This window comes from Lactuca serriola, chromosome 6 (genome assembly GCF_051521515.1).
Source record: "Lactuca serriola cultivar US96UC23 chromosome 6, Lser_US96UC23_V15, whole genome shotgun sequence".
Taxonomy (NCBI): Eukaryota; Viridiplantae; Streptophyta; class Magnoliopsida; order Asterales; family Asteraceae; genus Lactuca; species Lactuca serriola.
Window position 1 is genome coordinate 164,688,665 of NC_136413.1, and position 26,341 is coordinate 164,715,005.

At 35.2% G+C, this 26,341-nt stretch overlaps 3 protein-coding genes across 3 annotated transcripts; all 3 read right to left on the reverse strand.

The window, feature by feature from the left end:
- Positions 1 to 15,597: 15,597 nt before the first annotated feature.
- Positions 15,598 to 16,269, reverse strand: LOC145060365 (protein SRC2 homolog). Its single transcript, XM_079008047.1, has one exon. The coding sequence runs from the start codon at positions 16,267 to 16,269 to the stop codon at positions 15,598 to 15,600; it is 672 nt and encodes a 223-aa protein (XP_078864173.1).
- Positions 16,270 to 16,936: 667 nt separating this feature from the next.
- Positions 16,937 to 19,069, reverse strand: TBL7 (TRICHOME BIREFRINGENCE-LIKE 7). The gene is made up of 3 exons (XM_079005078.1): positions 17,726 to 19,069; positions 17,484 to 17,642; positions 16,937 to 17,365 (listed from the first exon to the last, which is right to left on the reverse strand). The coding sequence occupies exons 1-3, from the start codon at positions 18,508 to 18,510 to the stop codon at positions 17,095 to 17,097; spliced, it is 1,215 nt and encodes a 404-aa protein (XP_078861204.1). The 5' UTR covers positions 18,511 to 19,069; the 3' UTR covers positions 16,937 to 17,094.
- A 2,773-nt stretch (positions 19,070 to 21,842) lies between these two features.
- Positions 21,843 to 25,507, reverse strand: LOC145057289 (serine carboxypeptidase-like 42). Its single transcript, XM_079005079.1, has 10 exons — positions 25,010 to 25,507; positions 24,062 to 24,169; positions 23,879 to 23,971; positions 23,703 to 23,795; positions 23,491 to 23,576; positions 23,128 to 23,406; positions 22,746 to 22,879; positions 22,561 to 22,653; positions 22,257 to 22,374; positions 21,843 to 22,169 (listed from the first exon to the last, which is right to left on the reverse strand). Exons 1-10 carry the CDS (start codon positions 25,254 to 25,256, stop codon positions 22,002 to 22,004), a joined length of 1,419 nt encoding a protein of 472 aa, XP_078861205.1. The 5' UTR covers positions 25,257 to 25,507; the 3' UTR covers positions 21,843 to 22,001.
- Between the last annotated feature and the right edge of the window lie 834 nt (positions 25,508 to 26,341).

Genomic DNA, 26,341 nt, shown 5'->3' on the forward strand with positions numbered 1-26,341 from the left:
AAATTCCGCAATACTACTTTTCAAAAAGGATACTCTGATTTTTACATAAGCATAAACAAATCGGTCTTTTCTGGCCATGAAAATGGGGATGTCACAGTTGGTATCAGAGAATTAGTTTAAGCGAACTAGGAGTAAGGATTTATTTCTATACTTAAACTTAGAATGTTAAGCGATGATTGTGAGATGAGTGTGTTATATTTAGGATGTATGCTTGAATAGACACGAGGACTAGCTTATTTAGGGGAGATGCCTAAATTGCTTTTATGTGCTAAATGATTTATGTTATAATACGCCTTATATGCTTTATGATGCTATCAGATCAATGGTCTATTGCCGACCGGATCTGGAAAATTTATGTGTTCATATTTCTAAACGTTTAATTACGGTATTAGAACTATCATATAACTTTTCAAAGTGATTAGGAGATTTATACGTCTATCGTAAATAAAGATTTCCCTATCTTAATTCTCGTCGTTGTACACTGAACATCTTCTAGAGTGTATAGATCGATATGGTGAGAACCTGTAACGAATTAGGAAACATTAATGGAAACCTACAGCCTGAGCCACGAGTGATTGAGCATGCACTAGAGGTAGGAGTTACACCTGAGCCAATCACAATGGCAGGAGTGCAAGCAATGATACAAATGATGTTGGATCTTCAGATTGAGGAGATGAGGTTTCTACTTCAACAGAATAAGGATGAACCTAATGTACCCATTGTACAACTTGAGCTGAACATTGAACAGTCGGAGGAAGGAAATTACAATCGTACTGTGAGTCAAGTTGAACCCCGAATGGTCAGCAAGAACGACCCGGACAGAGGGATTGACAGGGATAGGCATATGTATAAGAAATTCTTCGGTGCCAAACCACCAAGTCTTTCTGGAAGCCCAAATCTAGTGGAGATTATGGACTGGATCTTCGAGATGGAGATGGTACTTGAAAGCTGCAATTGTAGCAACAAGCAGAAAACCGTCTTTGCATTCAGACAACTAAAGACCGAAGTTTTAAATTGGTGGAAGTTGTTGGCAGATACAATGCCATGGAGAGAAGCCCTGAGGATGTCTTGGGAAGCATTCATGGAGCAATGGAAAATGCAATACTGCTCAGAGATAGATTTGATAGACCTAAACAACGAGTTTTAGAACCTGAAGAAAGGGACGATGAATGTTAATGAGTATGCCACTGCACTCACCGAGAATATGAAGTTATTCCCCTACTTGGTGCCTACTGGACTCTCCAAGATATATAGGTTTACTAATGGATTGCCAACGGACTTTGGTGCAACTGTAAAAATGGAAACTACTTTGAAGATGATCGTTAGAGCAGCCAAGAATGTAGACACCCAACTTAGGGAAAAGGGTCTGGAAAGAGCTGAGGTAGGAGAGAAGAGGAAGTTTAAGGGGTCCTCAAGATCCGAAAGCAAAAATAGGTTCCCAAAGTTTGAACCCAACAACAAGAGGTATGGGGATAACAATGAAGAGAAGTGGTTTGACAAGTGCAGAAGGAAACACATTGGGAAATGCGCTAAGGAGGTGACATGCTTCAAATGCGGGAAGACCGATCACTTTGCCAATGAATGCACGACCAAGAGATAAGTCCTCTTTAAGTGTGGTAAAGAAGGACACTTCAAGAAGGACTGCCCAAAGAGGGAAGGAGCTACAAAGCCAAATCTACCGTCGAAGCCAAAGACAAGAGCATTCCAGATGATCCTTAATGAAGCAAGTGAAAATGCAAGGGATTAGCAGTAAGGATCTATAAAGTAGTCATATAGATGGTATCATGAGGTGTAGCCTATTATAAGAGGCCTAGTGTAGGGTGAACTTGAATATCTATGTAATCGTTTCAAGAAATAATATAAACCTTGGTTATGTTATCTGATGTGTTAAGTTGCTATATAATTTTTCTTGTGTGGTGACTTGGAGAACTGAGAGACAATACTTGAGACGAGTATGAGTAGGTGTGAAAGGTAGTAGAGGCCTATACTGCCGGAAGCACAGGACTCGCACTTGGATCAGGGAAACTCACAAGGTTAACAAGGCACTAGTAATTGATTATGTTTTATTCATGTATGTCATTACCATCGTTTCGGTAATGACTAAGAAGATGATTGTTATTCCGACCCTAGTAGTTATATCAAATCGAGTCCCGATAAGACAAGGTATGTTACGTGGTTCAAAGAACCAAGTTCGATGTAGTATCCAACTTAAACCAAAAGATTGAAGTATCGTGGTCGCCGTTAAGTAAGAAGCTTATAGCTAGAAGTGATACAATCTAGAATGTGATTATATCACTTTAGAACATGAAGGAAGGTGTCTTTCATTCTGGAATTTGACTCTAAAAGACCTGAGTCTAAGCATTACATCATACGATGAGAGATCATTAGAATATGACTCATCGGTCTGTCACAATAATCGAAGTAAAAAATTATCTTAAGTTAAGGTTCTTTACGAAGGAGCAGGAGTCTCCAATAAAGATCAGTTTTGTAACTTGAAGGTTACGATTGAAAGTCTAATATAGTATGAAAAGCGGGTGCAAGATTGAGCATTGTTAGCAGTCAAGAAGTCCAAGAGTTAGATACTCATTTGAAACGACATAAGATTCATGGTTATTAACTAGGATGAAAAGATAACGTGTGGAGTCATAATACAAGCCTTGTTTCGTTGATCATTCTGGGACGTAATCATCCTAAGGGGGAGATAATTGTAACGCCCGCAGATTCGGGCTAGTCAATATAGTGACAATAAGTGTTAAAAAATGACTTTTTGATAGAAAATTATTTAGAGTAAATAATCTTAGCCAAAGTTATAATATATTTCGCAAGGATTTCGTACATATAAAGAACGTTGAAATCCGACTTATAACGAAGAAGTTATGACCCGCCGAAGTTTTTGCGACAAAACCGGAACGGCGCCGCGTAACGTAAAAAGTGAATTTTTGATAAACTACTTTTTAGCCTTAGATATCTAAATGAAATTCGTAGTATACGTTAAACCAAGAGCGTGTAAGTAGAGAACATCCAAATCTGACTTCGTTTGAAAAAGTTGTGATTTTTCTAAGATTTAGCATAGCAGTGCACAGCCCGGAAATCAAATTTTAGATAGATCAATTTATTGCCGACACAATCTAAATGATTATTCAAGATCTCAATAGTAGGAGTTCAACGATATAAAGACTATCGAAAACGGACGTCGGATGACAAAGTTATGAATTTTTAACGGACTTTAACTATCTAAGCTTGTTAAAATATAATTTTAAAAATAAATTCAAAATTAACCAACTGAGTCTAAATGAAAGTTGTAGATCACGTCGCTACCTATGCGTGGATATAAATATCGTCAAAAACGGAGCTCGTATGTGAAATTTACGGATTTTAGAAGATAATTAATTTTGGGGATTAACCAGCGAGTGACACTTGGCAAGATTTGGGCCACACCGTCTTCCCCACGGGTTCACATGCGATCTTGACACGTGGCATCGGTACACCCCACAAAGCTCAGAGTAAGCCCAGCGTACTGAGTACGCCCAACATCCCCTTGCGTACGCCCCATGTACAAGGGTGCTGACAGCCTATAAATAGAAGGCGTTTTTACTCATATTTCTCACATCTTCTCATCCATTTCTCTCTCAAACACCCCCAAACCCTCTAAACCTTTCGCTAGCACCTCCTAGGTGTTAGAAGCGAGTCTCAGAGTGCCATAAGGCCCTGAGAAGAATAGCTTTCGGCTCAAAAGTTCTGCCCGCGCAGAGCCTGGTTCCTCGCTAAACCCCCTTGTAAGTGAGTTATGTTTACCATACTTGAAGTATAACTTATGTTTAAGTTCATTATCGTTATTATGAACTTATAAACAATATTTATCAGTGATTCCAAGTCTTTATACTCATTAATCTACTTATGGATATGATGTCTAGGCTATGATTTAGTGAGGTGTTTAAAGTGGGATTTCCAAACAGTATATTTCGTATACAAAACGGACCCTACCTTCGATATGATCCTACCTTGTTTTTCCTTACTTTATAGATCATGAAAGTAGACTTCAATTTAATGATGAATCTAGACTAATAATTAGTCACAATAAATATTAGACTAAAACTTAGTGATAATAATGCTAGGTTACGTCAAAGGAAAGGACAGTTTCTAGAAGCGAAGTACTGTCCAAATTTCAAGTCGTCACTTTAACAAGTGAGTGCATAATCTTTTTCATGAACATGATTTTAATACAAGTATTAAATATATGTTTATGTGTGAAATATATGATATTTCCTGAAATACATGTTAAGAGCATATCTGATAATATATGATGATTTATGATACATAATAAACCTAAATTAATTAAGATGAATATCGGGTAGTATCTTCTTATGAGTACGGGTGAGATATACACAAAGGGTAGAGCATTAAAAATTTTCATTGATCCGAGAGCATGGATTATACATAGTCATTCATCCTTAGTCCGAGAGTATGGATAGGGTATAGTCATTTGTCATTAATCCGAGAGCATGGATTAGACATAGTAATTCGTCCCTTGTCCGAGAGTATGGAGTGGGCATAGTACTTTGTCATTGATCCGAGAGCATGGATTATACATACCTGATCTGGGAGTATGGATTAGGTAAAGCTGTTAATTTTAGATCCGAGAGTATGGATCATCTTGTTGTAAGGATCGACGGGGTCGGGTAAAATTGCTTATATGAGGTGAAATTTTATATTGCGAGTTCTAATATATATATATATATATATATATATATATATATATTAACAACATTGTGGGATTGAAATCCCTATGTACTCATTAGGTTTTCCAACCTGACTCACTTAGTTTATTGTATCATAGGTGGCTATATGAAAGATACATTACGCTGAGAGATTCAAGGTGTATTAAGCCACTAGTTTAATTACGGTAAGGCTTGTAATATTTCGTTATACTTATGTTTCTGTATTGACGATGACATCCCAATGTTTTGATATAAATAAAAATACATTTATTCGGAAATTCTTTGATAACATCTTTATCATATTTTATGGGAACAATTTCCATAATACTACTTTTCAAAAAGGATACTCTGATTTTTACATAAGCATAAACAAATTGGTCTTTTCTGACTGTGAAAATGGGGATGTTACATGGAACGGCTAAGTTGGTCTTTGCCTTTTGGACCATTGTTTGATGACCCTGCATGGGCCTTGTTCTTCCAGTTAGCTTGGGGAGCACCTTTCCTTTTCTTCCCTTTACCCTTTTCAATGGCGAGAAAGGGAACATTAGTAGGAAGGGCCAAATTATTTCCCTTCACTCCCTACTCAGCAGTCTGTAGCAAGTTGTAGAGTTAGGCCAGTGTGGTTTCTGTGTTGTTAAAATGATAAGCTAATATTTATGCTTATTTAAAAATCAAAGTATCCATTTTAAAGAATAATATTGTTGAATTTGTTCCTAGAAAACATGATAAAGATATTATCAAAGCATTTCCGAAGAAATGTATTTTGTTTATATTAAAACATTGGGATGTCATTGTCAATACAGAAACACAAGCATAAACATACCTTACATTCATTTACACTAATGATTTACATCTCCATTAATCGCTCAGTGTAATGTAGCTTCGTATCGACACCTATGATACAAATAAACTGAGTGGGTCAGGTTGTGAAACCTGGTGAGTACATAGGGTTTTCAACCCACAATAACATAATTATTATGTTTAATCATCAAACAATTAACCCAAGTTCTCATCCCCATTATCTTCTTTATTCTTAAGGATCTACCCTAAGAATCATTTATTCATCATTCATTCATTCCTAAGGATTGTCCTAAGGAATAGACACGAAGTCCATCGCTGCCAAGGTTTATATAACATGCACTAAGTCTATAGTTGTCGATGTTATCTGTTAGGCACTAAGTCCATAGTTGTCGGGGTTTTTAGATTACATCTAGTGAACACATAGTTCAAAAACACCTACATGTTGCGAGCCTGCGAACATTCCACTGGACTGTCTAGAATAGTCTATGGTTGTCATCTATACTATTCTACATGACTGGGCCATTTCTTGGGTCAAGGCTTCTCATCATCTTTCACCTCTCATCGTCTATATCATCTTTCATCTTGTATTTTATCTACCCATATTTACCCATCATAATTATAGGTATAAAATACATATACAGTTTAAACCAAGTAAAACGTGTATATTTTGTTCATCCAACATAAATATCAAGAACATAGATAATATGCACACATAGCAAGTAATTTATATTGAATACTTCATATCTATGTGTAACATGAAAGTAACTATGCACTCACTTTAAAGTGATGACTCAAAATTCGGACAACGTTTCGCTTCTAACAATCGTCTTTTCCTTCGACAAAACCTAGCATTATTATTGTTAAGTTTTAGTCTAATATTTATTACGACTAACTAAATCAAGTTCTACGAGCGATATTGTTTTATAAATGTTAAATAATACTTTTCAACTACTATGTACAGACGGGGGTCAGCCATGAAACACCAGAGAGAAGGACCATTTTGGCATTTAAGCTGTTTTGAAATCCAACAACCCTATGCAGCCCTTAAAACCAGATTGTCCGTACCGGGCTCTACACAGGCAAAACTTCTGAGCCGAAAGCTCTTTTTCTCGGAGCCTTCTGGCGCTCCGGGACTCGCCTCTAACACTTGGGAAGTGCTAGGGAATGGGAGGGAGGGTTTGGGAGTATTGAGAGAGAAAGAAGGGTTTTGGTGTGAAGAAATGGGGTGCTCCTCGCATCTATTTATAGGGGCAGCTTCAGACTATGTTGGGCATAGCCTCGAAGTACACTGAGCGTACGAGGGTCAGCTATCAGCTCCACATGCGAGACCATGGGGAGAAAGCAAGGGCTCGGATCATAGCCACATGGCAGCCTCGCATCCTCTCATAAATTAGTAAACTTCTAAATTTCATGACTTTCACATACGAGCTCCATTTTCAACGTTATTTATATCCATGCATAGGTAGCGACGTGATCTACAAATTTAGTTTAGACTCCTTCGACTAATTTTGACTATATTTTTAAAGTTATATTTTAACAGGCTTAGACAGGTAAAGTCTGTTAAAAATTCGTAAATTTATTATCTGACGTCTGTTTTCGTTTGTCTCTATATCGTTGAGTTCCTATTAATGAGATATTTAATTCTTATTTAGGTTTTATCGGCTAAAAATCGATCGATCTAAAATTCGATTGTCGGGTTGTGCAATGTCATGCTAAATCCTAGAAAAATCATAACTTTCTCATACGAAGTCGGATTTGGACGTTCTTTTTATGTACATTCTCGGTTTAACATATACTAAGACTTTCGTTTAAATCCCTAAGGCTAAAAAGTAATTTATTAAAAATTCACTTTTTACATTATGCGGTGCCTTGCCGGTTTAGCCGTAAAACTTCGACATGTCATAACTTCTTCGTTATAACTCGGATTTCAACATTCTTTATATGTACGGAACATTACAGTTAGTCTGAATCTACGGGAGTTATAGTTGGTCACTAAGACTCCTGACACCTTGAAATGTCCTTACCCCCAGTCATGCCAATAAGACTAATGATCCAAGACTTAAGAGTCTTAATCAAATGACTCTGGATCCCACCCAAATGAGTCATACAACCACTGGTTCACGATACATAATCACACCATCTAACTACTAGGACAATAAGCTCACGGTACCACACCGATCTTGCCGTCATTCCATTATTGGCCTAAAGACTCACAACCAGCACCACATGGGTCTAAAGGTACTCAACCATTAACCCACCAACTTGCAGGAACCCAATCAACATCCCTCTCAACACAACACGAGCCATCCCTTTCTATAATACACAATTCCTTTCACAGTATAGGCTGCTACCAATGCAAAATCAGAAGAAAACATGGTTGCATACAACCAAGGAATGAGATACGCGGTTGTTCTCGTGTTCCAATTCAAAGGATATAAACCAAATAAGGACCACACCAATAACTTGAACCAAGAATTGTCATGCTATCTTACTCGGTTTATATACACCCCCTCATGACCACATTTGATGAAATACCACAATATACACCCCCAAAGGGAAACACATAAAAATCCTAGACCTACTGCATTCCTTCTTCCTCACAACCTTAACCAAAGGGTGAAATACCAGTAGATCTAACGGGATAACGAACCTTGATTGTTAGCATAAACATCCTCATGATCAATTGAAACAAGATCCCACACCTTAATTGAACAAATCCCACCAATACGTAATTAGTTCAATAAAACTTCCAAAATAATCCAGAAATGTTGTTAAAACACTAGTCGTATCAATCCAAATACCAATCATGCTGAAACGGCATGCAAAATTGGATTCTACGTATATCTAAATTCACACTTGGAAAACTAAACAACACTACCCCAACATCCGAACTTCCAAAAACCAAGGACATCTGCCAAACTCGAGCCTGCTATGAACAATAATTCCAGAACCAATAACTGAGGGTAAATGTACCCAAAGTCCAAAAATATACAACGTACAGGACTTGACGATAGGATGATGCATCCATTGAACTTCAACGGATATAGCTCGAAAATTTAGAAGAACCTCCACTATTAACAATGAACGAAATGACTAACGATCAATAATGCATTGACAACTAGTCCAATGATCTAATACACTACTAAAAAAAGCCCACAAGGAACTAAATACACCGAACTTCAATCCGATTGACCGATCAACTATTGTCCAAACTAGACTATAGATAGAAATCTAGAAAACGAGCTGAAAAATCCCTCTACAACCGATACGCAACATGAACGACTAAAACGCCTCATGGCTTATTTATCGGCGTTCCCGAAAGTAGCCCCTGGCTACAACGAGTTCCTTGTCTAATAGCTTCCTGTTGCGTAGACAACTCATGAATTCCTGAGTTAATACATCTAAGGGCCACTAGCTCTGCACCCTCGTCAAGACAAAATATTGAACCAAAGTCTCGCATACCTGAATCACAGATTCTTGTGACCCACTATTCCAAAACCATAAACACAAATAGTTAGATCATCCTCCAAGTAGAATACCAGGTTCTCCCCTACTTAGGGTTCAAACTACCACCAACTGACATTACAAACAGACCAAATATCAATCCGGATGAACGAGATACATATCATCCCTGGCCCTTTGAATGTGTAACACAACGCGAGATGATCTTCCAGATAAAGACCAAACAAACTCAAAGAGATTTTGAATCTCAGATGGAGACCTCGTAAACTTCCCAATCATAACTGCCTCTAACATCAAGAATCACATATGCAGTAATTATGGCAGTCCATTCATAGCACTGATTCTCTATCTAGAAACAAATGGACTACCACACACCTCTTCTATAAATCCCCAACCATCAATTCATCACGAGATTCATTCATAAATACCAAAGGCATCATTCTCATAGTCGGGATACATCAGAGACAACAAAATTTATCATTCCCAATTCACTTTCCCTGATCACAAGAAACCATCAACTAGCATCTGACCTGAATATATTCAAAGAAAGCAGACCCTTGATCTCATCTGAAAGCGGCCATACCACAAGAATCCTCTTGTACATTGCCACACTGCCATACTTGTTGCCAAAAACCGCAACTATCTATCCCCATGATGGATCTACATCCCAACTCTGAAAATCATGTGTTTACTCTCTCTTTACCCCGAACACGAAAAGATGGAAGAATATAACCCCCATCATAGATAGTGACATCCCAATCCATCTGCTAATCTGTCAACCTCCAACTACAATCCTCAAGCCGATCATCACAATCGCTTCCTTCTTGAGTCCCGTGACTCAACTGGCACTACCTCAAGCAAGGCCCTCGAGACCTCAAAATCAACTAACTCACCTACGTCTACACCATTCAGAACTTAACTAACATGGCTACTAAGGCCCAAACAATCACCATACACATTCTCCTTCTAAATAACCAAAACCTAAAGGCCAATAAAGACAGGAATACACTGCAATAAATCATGGTGGCAACCATGTTATCTACCCCCAACCAGCTCCTTAGAATCCTCGTGATTTTCCTTGATTCAAGTACGGATCATGTGCTTTCAATAGTACTGGCCCAATACTACATTCCAAGCCTATCCATACTTTCCTCAAGAATCATCCTGAATCCTCTAAGTCGCCTCCTCATACTGATACTCCCAAAACTTGATAAACAGCACACCAATCACACTAAAGCACTTCCTAGGCTCTCTTAGGATCCCTACCTTACGCTGCCATCAGATGCTGAAAAAATCCTACTAATGTAAGTTAACTACTTCATGAATACAATTACATATAATAAAACTTAAATAATCCTTCAACTAAAAGACCCAACCCTACAATGGTTACACTCAAATGAGAGATGCACAATATGGCCAAATCAATCATTCTAAAATTATTTAAACTTTGCAGCATGTAACTCAGCATATTCAATTAATAGTTAACTCACATCAGTAAGAGTCCCACAAAGCACAAAGCAAGCAACATTCGAGAACTAACACTCTATAGGCCACAAAACATAAAAGACATCCTCCAACTAACTTGCTTTTACGATGCTAGGAACTTCTACCAACACTGTCGGTTGCATTATACATGCAAATTATACAATACGGGATCAAATAGAGTGTTGAATAAATGATTCTACCCTAAGACCAAAACTAGACGAGGAACAGGAAATAAGGTTGAATCGGTCATTCTAGGTCAATATGATCCTAACTGTATATAATTTTCAAACATACACTTAGCAATCAATTCGACCAACATAGAGTCCAAAACTAACATGGAATCTAATTCCTCCTAGGCTACAAGGCATCACAAATTAGTACATTCTATCATGCAATTCCTATAGGTATTCTTATCCCTACTCTAGCATGGAATTCACATAACAAGCATAATAGTCATATACTTAGGTATGGGTATTTTAAGAATCACTTACTTGAGCTCAGCTAATTGCACGCATCACATCTCTTTTTCTTTATAGAAATCTTCTTAGAAAATTTATTTATTTTTCAAAAAGATTACCAAATTTTTAAGTGTGACAAACCAATAAATAAAGGGATAAAATAATAACAATAAAATACAAGTCACTGCTACTACGTACACTAAAGATAATATAGAGTAAGCAGGGTCGGTCCATTGGAATACGGGACTTCTTATTTAGCCATGTTCTCACACAACATATAATCAATGTTAAAATGGGGGGTTTTGTATGACTTCAAATTAAACTTCATCAACAAATAAACAAAATTAATACTAAAATTCAAAAAGTAAAAGACATTTCCGATTTTGATTCCTATACATGTGTTGTGTTATAAGATGTAATGTGACTATAATTCATGTTCAATCTAGGTTGGAAATTTAGATATTAATAAGCTCTAATATCCAAGGTAACAAAAGTGTTTCATTCAAAATATGTTCTTCAAATAAAACTTCATTTGGTTGATTCAATTCAAATAAGTTCTTGCATTAAATCACTAAATGACATTAAGTTCTTGCAACAATTACCAACAATGTCCAACATTCCTTATAGGTTTGGGAATATGAACATCTAATATTTGATTACACTAATTTTGATCAGTTAACAACCAATCAAATGCATGTTACTAACGTCAAATCATAAAACATATACAAATTTTACAATTTGACTAACAAGGATGATAAAAACCCTAATTCCTGAAAAGAGGACTAATTAAACACATGTTCAAGATCAAATAAAATATTACTAGATGATAAACATGAAATCAAGTGCAAATTACAATCTAACAACAAGCACTTAAGAATCTGGAATCGGAAATGATAGAGAAATTAGCCACACATGGCTAAATCAAACTACAAATTCAACAAGTTTTAATCTTAAAATCAACTTAAAAAATGAAAATTAAAGTGTTTCCAAGGTGCTAAATGGTGATATGATCTCCCAAAATCTCCCTCTTGAAGTCCCAAGTTGAAGTTATGTCTAAATGTGCCAATAACCAAAGATAAGACGGAAGTTACAAACTCAAAAACCACGCACATCACGTTATACGGCCCGTGTAACGTATGCCTTGTCATTACACGGCCGTGTAATGATGCTGATGTGCTAAAATGCTTCCAAAGAGCGGCCGCGTAACGTATGCCTTGCCAAAGCACAGGCCGTGTAATGATCATGATGTGCTGAAATGGCTAATTTCCGATTTTGTTCTCAATTTCTTCAATTTAGCTCCAAAAATTCTGAAACTTCACTGAGAGATTCCCTCGAACATCCTAAGAATGCTCCAATCTTCAAATTACCCTTAAACATCCACAAAATTGGTGAAATATAGATAGATCCTCGATAATGTCCCTAAATGCAAAATGCATGAAAATTACACTAAAAATGCAATGCAATGCTATAAATAAACATGAAACAAACTTATGAAAAGGTGCAATTTATGCACCTAGCAAAAATCCTCAATTTGAGTTCAAACACACCAAGAGAGTGCCCGAATCCCTCAAACCAAGGCTCTGATACCAACTTGTAACGTCCCAAAAATACCGAGTAAAATTCTCATTTTAAATAAGTCAAAACCATTCATTCATTATCCTAAAATACAATCAGAATAAAAGGATTCTCAAAACATCAGAGTACAATCATAAACAATCAATGCGGAATAAATCTCTAGGGGATGCAGTGCAATCAAGTCGAACTCTTCCTTTTGAAACCAGATATACCTGAAAATATTTTAAACATAAACTGTAAGCACAAAGCTTAATAAGTTCCCCCAAAATACCACATACCATACTTACAATTTCCATGGGTTACCCCCATGGTCTTTTCCTAGAATGACATGGGCTATCCCTAGGGTCTTACAACTAAGTGTCATTGGCTACCCCCATGGCCATTCCTTGAAATGTCATGGGCTACCCCCATGGTCATTCCTTGAAATGCCACGGGCTACCCCCATGGTCTTTCATGCAATTGTCATGGGTTACCTCCATGGTCTTTCATACAAATTCCACAGACTATCCCCAGGGTCTCCATGCAAGTATGACAAAGACAACTAGCATCCTACACAATCTAGTGGGATGATATTGGTGCCTTCGACCCATAAGTACAACAAGAAGACTCGCCTGAACTAGTCATTATAAGCTTAACAGCTACCTCAACAACAGATTAGCCAATCCAATCTACCTAAAGCCAAACCAAGACTAGTCCTTAGCAAAAAAAAACTCATTGCTACCCAAGTTTGACAAAAAGTCAACTTGTAAAAATCATCAAACATATAAAGTCAACTCCAGCTGACATGGGCACGTTCGGACAAAACAAACATGATAAGTCCCGTCACCACGTCGTGAGCCTTCCTTGGCCACACCGTGGTCTTCAGTCTTAAAGGTTTTTCTTCAATAAAAGCTTAATCCATAAAGACCAAAGCTCACATCATCAGATCTGGATCCTAAAAGTTTTATGATGGATAAAGTTTCCAACTTTATCCATTAGGATTGTCTAAATCACCAAGATCTAGACTTTAAATCTTAAAGGGACCAATAATGCATCTTTCTCAACTTAATCCATTAAGTCCAAGTCTCATATTTTTCATATTCGAATCAACATGATGTCTAGATAGATAAAATTCCCAACTTTATCCATAATAATGTTACAATCTTTCAAGATTTAAACTTTAATACACCAAAATGACCTAATGGACCAAGATAACTTTCATGGCTAAAAGGAAAGGCAAAAGATAATAATTTTCCTAGTCCATGAGGTCCAAGAAGCATTCCACACTGGTTAAAAGGTGTTGGAGTCCACTCAACTCCAAGATCACCCACAAAATAGACCAAAAGTGCCAAAAACATCAAATGATAAGATCTAAAGAACAAAAGATCAAGGTTGGAACTTTATATTCACAATAGTGCATAAATGTAGTGCCTTTGATGGATCCAAACTTGAAACATCATTCCTTACAACCAAAAGAACCTTCTTGATCTTCATGCTTCATCAAAACACCACCAAAAGCATCCAAAAGAGGAGAAATGAGAGCGGAGGAGCTCAAATATTGAAGGTGGAGGCTAGGGTTTCTACCAAGAGGATCTAGAGGTGATGGATGCTCATAAAATGGCTAAAAAGTCGGAATCTTATGCTTAAAAACGTTGAAAACCCTAAAAATAATGCGCTTGGGCCTGACAACTTGTCGTGTCGTGGCAACGCGTTCGCCATGTCGTGGCAACTGTCGCGTTTTGGCAATGCTTTCGCCACACCGTGGTGACGGTTTTCACCCAAATCTATCTCAACTTCAAACAGCCATATATTCTTTGTTTCAACTCCATTCTGACGATCTTTATATCCACGGAAAGGTATTGACGATCCCCATAACCCCATCTAGTTACTTTTGACTTAAAACATACCGAACCAAACTCATTAATTTATGCAAGAAGTCTGAAACATCACTTTTCTCATTTTACCTTTTGACTCCAAAACACAAACCAAGGTCTTAGATCACATAACCAATATTATCAACATCCAATAAGGTCTAAACCATATTCCCTTGAAGTCCAAGGCCTTTACTTGATACATTTATTGTGCACAATCTCAGAATAAGGAAACTTCTTGAAACATGATGTTACATCCCCCAAGTCATGACATCGAATTTGATAGCTAGAGGAAAAGAGATTCTACCTTAAATGATCTCAATCATTTGTTATAACTTCAATCTCTTGATAGATCTTCACTCTAGCATGAAATCCTCTCCAAAATCACCATCTTCTTGGCCCAAACTCTCTCCATCGTGAAATGGGGGAAGGATTGCACCTTATAATCCTGATTTTACATATTTGGTCCCTTAAGTTTGCACCTTTTAACCAAAACTACCTAATTCCCGATATTTTTTATTGTAACTTCAGTGTTTACATAATAAGTTATTCCCCGTCCATTACACAAATTTAGTAGTCTATTTTCCAAGTTAACCCTTTGGTTAAATATTTTACCAAATCGACACTTTTAGTCCCTTAACTTCGAAATATTATTATTTAAACATTTTTTCTTTCTAATATTCATATCAAATAACAATATGATCTTTCATTAATGATTTAATTATGTAAATCATCCATTATTTAATTACCTTGTTAATTTAAGAACATGGATCTTAAATTTTAGGATGTTTACACAAAGACAATTGCAAATCACATGAACTAATTTTACAATTTTCTCTTTTTTTAATTAAGTTGGAAGAATGTAGATCATTAATATAATACTAATAGAGAGAAAGTCATACATCAAAATATAACATTTTTCATAGTATATCAACCAAAATACATATCAAACATGAATGATTACATATGAGATAATATCAGGACGATTCAAACAAGATAAAACTGACTTTTTTTCAATACTGCTATAACATTGTGGTCTTCGGTAAGATGATCTTCTTCATTAGATGCTAATCCTTTTGATGTGGACAAAATAGAGAAGAAACACCCCCAAAATGCATAGTAATCCATGTTTCAGACCAAGAAAAATGAATTATCAAAGCCTTAAAATCGTCATTGCTTTCAGTTTCCATATGTCCTTCAATCAACCCCCGCCACCACTGCCTGCCACTAATCTAGTCCATTAATTGATTACGGTCCTTGCTGCAAATGTTGATTATAACCCATCTGTGGGGGAGGAGGATATGGATACGTCCCTGGCGGTGTTGTGCCCGGAGGTGGGTACCACGTGCCACCATACTGGGGCGGCGCTGGGCCGCATGGGTAGTTTACATATCCTGGAGGAGTTGTTGAGTATGGTTGCTGGGGATAAGCAGGCATCCCTTGTTGATTTACCATGTATGCAGTGCCTGGAACCGGTACTGGATGAGAACCGCCGTCTGCTCTAACCGGAAGCACCTTCTCTCTAAATTCGTGTGAAAAGGTGAACGTACCTTTACATTTTCCTCTCGTGGACTGAACCTGGTAGTCGACTTCATGTTCGGTGGATCCATAGCCGGAGTTTGTCTCAAGGAGTTCACGGACAGGGATGGACACCTCGCCAATGTCTTTGTCACCAAGCATGCGGTGTTGCCGGAGGACAAACAGGAGGGTGCTGGTCTGGATGGCTGACTCCTCGACGGGGAACTTAATCCGGTGGTTCCACCTAGGGTTCCGGCCGTTAGACATATGGGTCTTTTTTTCAATGACGGATTTGCCATTTATCAACGAGACAACGACGTAAACTTTCATCTTGAAGACTAATAAAAAATTATCCAGGCCACTGGCGGAGATCACCGTGATGTCCAATGGACGAGAATCCATTAATTAATTCTTTTGCCCTATATATTATATATATATACGACTTCTAATCCCACTGCTCTTAATAATTACGTTTTGTTTTTCTTGATTTTTTTCATACAACTCGAACCCCACAAATGTAGGTTCGAGGCATGAAAAAAATCATGAAGGGTTGTTGTTAATTAGGGTTTGTTCTTTGTTGTGGTGGAGGATGGTAACTTGAAAGAAATACGTTTATCAGACACGGCAGAAGTGGTGTTGCTAGGGCTGAGAAGATGGTGGCCTTAATTACAGATGGTGGGATTAAGGAGGGACTTGTACAAACATCCAGAAAATTGTATAGGGAGATATAAGAGAGATGATATGAAGAACGATGGAGAGAGATTAGCGGTTGGCCATTGTTTTCAATTCCTTTACATGCAAAATTCCAGGAAAAATGCTAAGATTAAAATTACCAAACTCATTAAAATCAATGACATGTTTTAGATAAGTATTTTTATATAGTTATACATGTTTCAAAAGTTTCATTTTTGCCGAACACTCATATAAATCTACAGCTTCTAGATAGTTTTACGGACCATGGCCTTGATATGACTTGCATTTTTGTTTAGAATCTAACACTTGATTTGGGAATTAGTGAATTACTACTTTAAATCTGTTAAAAGTTTTAAAGAAATGCAAATACAATACATGAAAGAAAATCAGAATACATCACACTAATCAAACTTGTGGTAAAACACGTAATGTATGTAAAAATCTGAGAAACCAATTATTAAATGTGAGCATTGCACAACAACAAATTAATTAAATTTGTTATAATAGTCAGAGTCAAGTGAGCATGTTGTAGTTTCATAGATATGAAAAAAGGATTTGATTCCATGCATCAGGGACTCCAGGTAGACACCAATGGCTACAATCAGGAACCGTTGGATTATCACTCCAAGTACCAACATGTGCATCACTACGAAACGATCCCATGGGTGTCACGTACATTGTAGTTACAGGAACCGACATATTATTCACCACACTTTTTATAATATCCGAAAAATTATTTCTGTATTCCATGTTACTTCTATACAAGGGCTTTTCCGTAACTTCACATGTGTGACCATTTTGCCCGCTGATACATAAGAAAAATAAAAAAAAAAAACTTTAGTAGATATTAAAAGTCAAAATGCACACTTTTTCCATATGTTTATATTTAAACTATTCTACTTTCTTGAAATAAGATAACATACCTCCAATGGCTGCCTTCAAAAGTCCTAAAGAACACACGGGTCCTATCCGTATCCACCATATTTTCGACCCATGAAGCCCAAGTGTTCAATGCTGTTGTATATGCTGACATTGTTGACATTCCAAGTTTCAACCTTCCCCCAACTTTAAAATAACAACCCCTGTTCAAAAAATCCAAATTATTAGACCTAAATGCAAGAAATCATGCTAAATGAAAAAAAATAAGCAGAGAAGAACGACTTACATTTCAAAAAGTTTTGCACGATTCCACCAATGGCCTGTATTGAACACTAAAATGTCTGAATCGATCCATTTTGAGCTAATTCCATCCAACTCATCAAGTTTAATTGTGGATCGAACCCTTTTTGGTGAACGTTTTGGGACTGATCCAATTTTCACAAGAAAAACAGATCGATAGAATTCGATTGTGAAATTAAAAGAATGAAATCGAACACTCAAATACCTAATTTTTTTACTTATCTTGTTCCCATTGACTTCATAAACACTTTTTTTATCTTCCACGCCATTCATGAGCAAGCATATCATAGACTCCCATTGAGTCCTACTCAAAGAATCACCAACAAACACAATTCGTTTCCCACGAAGTTTTTCCAAAATTACCCCTACATTAAACCTAGGAATATCACAATTTTTGGGCTTCCATTTCCATTTGAGGTACCCTTTATCTCTTCGACCATTTGCTAAACAATTAAAACTTGTCTCAGCAAAAGGACACTCGGATGCATTATATAAAGGGTAAGTTTCATCAACAACCCAAGTTCCATCATACAGATCACAAATACCGTTTGATTCTTGTAAATCGTTGATCGTGTTTTTTTCAAGAATTACAGGTGATGGAACAGCTTCATACAAGTATATATAAACACAAGTTATAGCTAACACTATAAATAAACAAGAGCTAATCACATTGAATCTGTTGATCGACCTAAAACGAGATCTTTTACAATGTGCCCAATTCACAGAAGACCTAAAATATCCAGGGGAAGCTGAATAGACTCTATTAAGCATTTGATTTTCCCCAAATTTCAATTCTTAGAATAACCTAAAAAATGGTAGTAAACAAAATCGCATCAAACCTTTAACCAAATCCAAGCAATCTGATCAATAACGAAGAATGAGCACTTGAAACTTGAAAGAAACCCTAGAAACTGAACTTTGAAGTTAAACCCACCCAAGAGATTCTGCACAAGAAGTGATCATTAATAGAAGATCTTACCTTGTTGTCAATTGTGGTTGCAGTGAATCATTGGTTGAGTAACAAAAAAGTTTCGAAGGAAGAAATATTTGAGGGGGAGAGGAGGGCGTTTTGGTAATTTCAGTGGTGGTCGCCATTGATATGAAAATGCTTGAACGTGATGATGTGTATGTAAATTGTAAAGTCTATAAATCTGGTGAAACCAACTACGTTTGGTAGGTGATTCTTGGGGAAATATCAAAAGTAAAAGAGGTGTGAATTACGATCCCACGTATGCAATAACTCGTTTTTAGATAGGATCCAGGGTAGAATCGTAAAAAGACAGAAAAATAGTGAAACAAATATTTGTTGTGTATCTCTTCGTTTGTTGTTTTCAATGCTCTTTATGTGGTTTAATGAAGACGAGTTTTAAAAACAGATAAATAGAAGAGCTGGTAGGTTAAATAGTCTTTGGGCCAGTAAAATTTATTTGGGCCTTTAAGTTACAACCGAAATAATTATTAAGTGTTTTTACAATAATATATCTTGGTTCATACGTCATGTTTTAGAATATCATAATTGGTTTTATTTCCTGTCAAAAAGTTGGACTATGATATTTTTATAACTAAATAAAACTAAGTCATAACTGAGATATATAATTGCATACATAATTACAATTGTTATGAAAAAATTGTCCATTATATATGATCTTACGATTGCATACGATTGCGATTCGATTTTATGATCAAGATTTTGTAAAATGAAAAACGATTTTAAGTAAGATCTTGATGTTAACAACTTGTTCATCTGAAAATCTCACTCTTTAATTTTGTGTTTACTCTATTGAATTCAAAAGAATTTTCATAATTTAGGATAAAAAATCAACTAAATTTTGTATTTAATTGAAAAATTAAAGAAAATTTTTATTTATAAAAATTCATCATTTAGAGAATCAAAGATTTTAGATTTTGATTCTTATATTTTATTAAAAATATAAAAATGTATTTCAACATTCTCTTTACTTTAATCATTACTCATCAAATCAAAACAAATGATTATGTATTTTCACCGTACACACTCATTTAGTATTTGTGGTTTTAAACTAGATTATAACTCGCGTTAAATATGGAGGACGTATTAAAAACATATAAATCATATAAATGTATACATATATTGCACAATAATTTTTTTTTTTAAAAAAAAAAAGATCTAACCTTTTGTTTTTATTGATCTCGTGTATTTCACATCTTTATATATATTAAAAGAGAAACTTGATGACATAATCTTCAACAATCAGGACCATTCATTGTATTTTCTTGATTAATTTCAATCATTGGATCATTTTGATGATGTCATATAAAATAAAATAAAATTAATATTAACTAAATTAAGTTGACTAAGTTTGGAAAGTTGAAAACTTATTAATGGTGACTAGAATTTTTAATTGGAATCTATACAGGTGAAATAAATGTCAGTATAATTATCAAAACATAAATATGGTTCCTTCCTTTTTAAAATCAAGTAATTTGTATATACCTTTCATAATTATAGAATTTGAAATCAAAGAATTCAAAATAGTGTGATATGAATCACAATATTTATTTATTCATATCCTTTCCAAAATCATTGTTCAAAATTATGTTAAATATATATTCTCATTCAGTTGTTATCACAATTTCATGAAATTTGGACTTTACAGCATCACGTTCGAATATCAGCTTCATACGGTTAGCATTTTTTTTTATTTACTTATTAATTTCTTACTTCTGATTATAGTTTATGTGTTCAATATATATATATATATATATATATATATATATATATATATATATCAATAGCATATTAATGGGTTTTTGATAAACGGATTTTCTATTCTCTCTCTCTCTCTCTCTCTCTCTCTCTCTCTCTCTCTCTCTATGCGTGTGTGTGTTTGGATTGGATTAAGTAAAATTTAGTTTAATTGGTTATGTGTTAATTGGATTGGATTATGTGTTTGGATTGGATTATGTGTTTGGATTGGATGAAAAAATAAATAAAGAAAAGTAAAAATATAGTAGCTTCCATAAGGGTTTAGTGTCTATATATTAAAAGAGAAACTTGATAACATCACCTTCAACAATCATGGTCATTCATTGTGTTTTCTTGATTAATTTCAACCATCGGATCATTTTGATGATGTCATCATAAAATAAAATAAAATTAATATTAATTAAATTAAGCTGACTACGTTTGGAAGTTGAAAACTTATTAATGGCAACTGAAAATTTTAATTGGAATGTATTGAAGTGAAATAAACGTAAACATAATTGTCAAAACATAAATATGATTCCTTCCTTTTTAAAATCAACTAATTTGTATATACCTTTCATAATTATAGAATTTGAAATCAAAGAATTCAAAATAGTATGATATGAATCACAATATTAATTTCTTCATATCATTTCCAAAATCGTTGTTCAAAATTATATATAAGTATAATCTTATTCAGTTGTTATCATAATTTCGTGAAATCTGGACTTTGCAGCATCACATTCGAATAACAGCTTCATAAGGTTAGCAATTTTTTTTGATTTACTGATTAATTCCTTACATCTGATTATAGTTTATGTGTTCAGTATATGTATCAATGGCTTATTAGTGAGTTTTTGACAAACAATCCAAAGGTAAAAAAAGTATATATGTTCAGTATATTCTTGCTGTAAAAACTACTTTTAATTGGAATGATTTGTATATTCTTTAATATATATGTGTATGTGTTTCTCAATCAGCATATGCATTTTTGTCCAAAGGTAAAAAAAGGCAAATGTAATTTTGATATTGCAGTATTATACATACTTGTTGTAAAATGACATATTTACCTTTGTTGTGTGTGTTTGTGTATGTGTGTGTGTTTGGATTAGATTATATGATTGTATTTGATGATGTAAAATTCAGTTTAATTAGTTCTATGTTTGGATTTGATTATGTGTTTGGATCGGATGAAAATAGAAATAAAGAAAAGTAAAGGTGTCACCAAACACCAAATTGCAATACGTTCAAAAAAATAAATTACTTTATATGCATCAAACAAAGGCTTAATCATAAAACCAATTAAAACCATTCAAACAACATAACATTAGGTACCGGTGGATTTTCTGAAAACTAAAACATAAACCTAAGAGTTCAATTGTTCAATTTAACCACAATGGCTTGTGATATATAACTCAACTCCTTTTTTGTTCTTACATTACGAAAATTACCCGAGTCAAATTTTTTCTTGCCTTCGGCCACATGAATAATCCAGAAAAACATAACTTAAAAATCTAAAATTTAATCTAGTGTTTTTTTAGTCCTCAATAGAAGGACGTGTGTTGTTGGGGAGTCTTGAACCACGAATAAATGAACTAAACAAATGCAGAGCACGTGACGGTTGTGCATATGGCACCATATGAGCCGCACCTCTCACTGTTGCAAATGTAAGTAGCTTTCCATATTCAGTCACCCAACCTCCAGCCTACAACACATTTTGACTTTTTGTCTTGGTCAAACTAATTAGAAAAGTCAAACTAAACCGAAACAAACAGTTGACTAATGAAAGTACCTGGCCTTTATGGAACCACACTCCGTATGGAACAGTAATCGGGAATTCTAATTCGTGAGCTAATTCACGTACAAGTGTTCTTGATCCAAGCAATGGAACTACAGAATCTTGATCCCCACTACATTTTAAAACCGTTATTTATTTATTTATTTTTTAGAATATGACAAAATACTTTGGGAAATGGGAAAACAAAAAGTAAATATGGACAAATTTGTAAAAAGACGAGACTCTTTTTTTATTGTTAAATCTGAATTAAATAAAAACATATTTTCTATGTGTTTTCTTGTTGAGCACAAAAATGTACCTGAAAATCCAAACGGGGATTTTGTTTTGGATGATTCTTTTAAGCAAAGGGAGAATGTTGATGTTTCCATCATTGTCGTTGTAATTTAGAACTCTATCAAAATGAGAACATTTTATATCAAGTTCAATATATTAAACATTAAATTAAAAATAAAAAAGCCACATCAGCATTAAAAAAATACTTACCCACTGCACATACTCCAGGAGTAGGGCAACTTGGTTCGATTAGCATGGAGAGCCTGTTGAACCTCTGGAAGGTTAAAATAGAATCGTCTTTCAAGGCTCATGCACACATCAACTCCAAAACTCATCTTCGTCACCTTTTCAACAAAAAAAAAAAAGGTACATAAATTCATCAACAGGTTCCAAATTTTGTATCAGACATAATGTACATTGTGTCTGATACATACTTTGTTGTGCCTGATACACAGTATAGGCACAACAATGTATCAGGCACAAATATCATTTGTGCCTGATGCAATCTTTATATCAAACATATTAATGTGTCTGATACAGAGTGTACTACAAATTGTTGAGAGAAAAATATACAAAAATGTTGCAAAGTTACCGTTTTCTTCAAACGAAGTTCTTGTTCTACTAGTGATGGATAGCAAACATCAAGAATGACATCATAATTATTAATATAATCACCAATTACGCTATTTGCTTGAGAAAGGGCATTGTTACATGCAACAGATTCATTGTGAGGTGAAGCAAACGTGTAATCTTCAAAACTGCATCCATTCATAATAGTAAGACCAATCTCATCTGATATCATCCCATGTGACCAGTAATACTCGTATACAGCTGGCACATCGCGATCAAGTTTAAGAAGCGGGTTACCAATCTGATACAAAAAAAAAGTTCGGTAATTACTAATTTGCCACTCAACGTATGTTATTGTATTTAATATAAATAAATGAAATCTTACAGCGACTCCTTTGATTTTGAACTTGAAACCAGTAGAATGGGCATTATGGTCCAAAAGGGCAATAGCCAGTTGTGGTATGTAATGGCCTACATGTAATGTAACATCATCATTAACACTTATCTTTATAAAACTAGTCAACTATTTGGGTCAAAAAGATGACACACAAATAAAAATAAAAATAAAAAAATCCTTTTTTTTTTCGAGAAACGTACCTGCATAACTTTCGCCTGTTAGGTATAAATCTCGTGATCTGAAAGATGGAAACTTTTTGTACCAATACATCAAGAATGTATGCATATCCCTTGCTGTTTATTCATAAAATAATATTTTATTAGATACCAAAAGGGAAAGATAATATTGAAGGGTAAAAATGTCTTTTGCTAATTACCCGTGTTGGCATCGCCTGTTGTGTAATCTGAGGATGTGTTCGAGTATGACCATCCTACCCCCGCTGGAGACTCCACGAATAATAAATTTGATGCTAATTGATAACAAGAAATATATAGAAAATATTACACATTATGAAGATGAGAATTACAAATAATTTAATTAAAAATAAAATATTACTCACCTTTATTCCATGATTTTTTATTTATGCGTAGGCCCCGGCCATTACCTTGTGGAAAAAATGGACCCAACTCGGTGAAGGCTCCTCCACCCATAGATGAGCAACCTGGGCCTACATATAAAATTCAAAATTTTTTTATGTACTTTATTATTTATTTATCCCATTTAATAAAATAATATATAGTTCTAATTTCTAAAGAAGGAAGAAAAACCATTCACGTTTGCAAATCCCGAAGAACCATTTTCAATTTTGAACCCAACTCTTGGAATTAATTACACACTGCCCCCAACTACTTATACATCAAAATCAAGAAAACCTTAAATGATCCTTCTTTTTCTAATCCACAATCTCACGCAAGATTTCAATTCATAGAGGAATGTGAATGAAACCCAACTTGTTAGATTATAGAATATGTTAAAATATATAAAAGTTTAATATTGTTATTTTTACACTACCTATGTGAAAAAAATTAGTATTTGTGCCAAAAAAATATTAACTTTACAAGGAACAACAAAAAAAGGAAAAGTTATGAGAAGAGCATGTTGTTGCTTAAAGTACAGTTTTGTAAAAAGGGAACTCGAAATGTCTCCCATGCTTTACATCCGCTTTAACAACACCCCACCTGCATGTCCTGCTTTCTCCCCCTTTTTCTGCACTAAAATTCAAAAATTCTTGTTTCCATTTGAATCTAAGTGACGATATGGTTCTTTGAAATAGCTTAATTGGTGAAATCGATTGTTGGGACTTTGAGATTAGTTGATTGAACTATGAATAGGTTAACTGTTCTTACATTTATGTGGTTTATAAGCTTATTTACTACTTGAATCACTATAATTCCATTCAAAATGATGATTTCGATCCACATAACCACATTCAAATACCACATGATATAGTTTTGAATCGAGATATCAAATCGAATATTGAAATGAGAGAGGGGAACAGATTACAGACCTCCATTGAGCCAAAGAGTGAGGGGTTTACGATCAGCATCCTTGTCGGCTTCAACGAAGTAATAGAACAAACTCCTCCCAGCCTTCACATCCACGTCTACATACCCAGCATACTGTCTGAAACTAACATCTGGTTGTCCGGGCAATTTCACCACCAGATCCTCCGCCGGAAAACCATTTACACCGCCTACTAGCAGCACCGTCACTACAACCGCCGCCGCCGCCATAGACAACCATCCAACACCCATCTCAGAAAACTCGAAGTCAAATAAAACCTACCTTGTAAATCGTATCTCTTCTCTATAAACTAATAGAAAGTGAAACAGAATGATTATGAAGTGTGGGTGTTCATAAATGAAATCCGTTAAGGATAAACATGTGAACTTTGAAATACTTGAACATCAGAAACGGAACAGTTCCAGTGGATATGTAGCAAAATGTTAACAATGTGAAGCGTCACGATTTTAAGGCTTTGGCAGCTTTTCTTATAATAAGTGTGTTTGTTATAGAGAGAGAAATCACAGGAAGGGAGAGAGAGAGAGAGAGAGAGAGAGAGAGAGAGAGAGAGATTTGAAGAAGATAATATGATAATTAGTCAAAGTCTCAAAGCAGTCAAATTGATGGATATGAAATTTGTATCTTTCGGCTTAATTGTTTAGGTTTAATCTTTTATAAATAATGATAAATATGGTTTATAGTCTTATAAGACCCGAGGGAGTAGTCTTATAAGAACTGAGGGAGTGGCATTCGGTTCAGCCATACTCAATGCAACACAGGTAGGGAAACATCAACCCCTATGCGGTCTTGGGTGCGTTTGGACAAGAGTTTTAGGATGTCCGTTAGGACCGTACGATGTCTCGATGCTAGAGGTGTACCCGATTTCACTCGTTTATAAAAATATACAACCGAATTTCGTCAATTAACATATGGCATCACGCTTGATGCGTTGGACGAGAGTTTTAGGATGTCCGTTATGACCGTACGAGATAGTCTCCATTTTTTTTGCAAAACTGTGATTGAGTTTTATGGTCCAAAATATTTTTGTAAGCCTACACGTAATAACTTCTTACAATTACAAGCTCATCATGCTAGCGTACATGGATTTCATGGAATGATATAAGTTTTAGATTGTCTCCATTGGGCATGGGAAAATTGTCCTATCTCACACCATGGTTATTTACCGGAGGTGATCACAGTCACCCAACGATCATACTTGAAGCTGTGGCATCACAGAATCTATGGATTTGACATGCTTTTTTTTGTTCTCCCAATTCAATTAACGACATCAACGTTCTTAATCGTTCACCTATATTTAACAAAATATACAACGGAT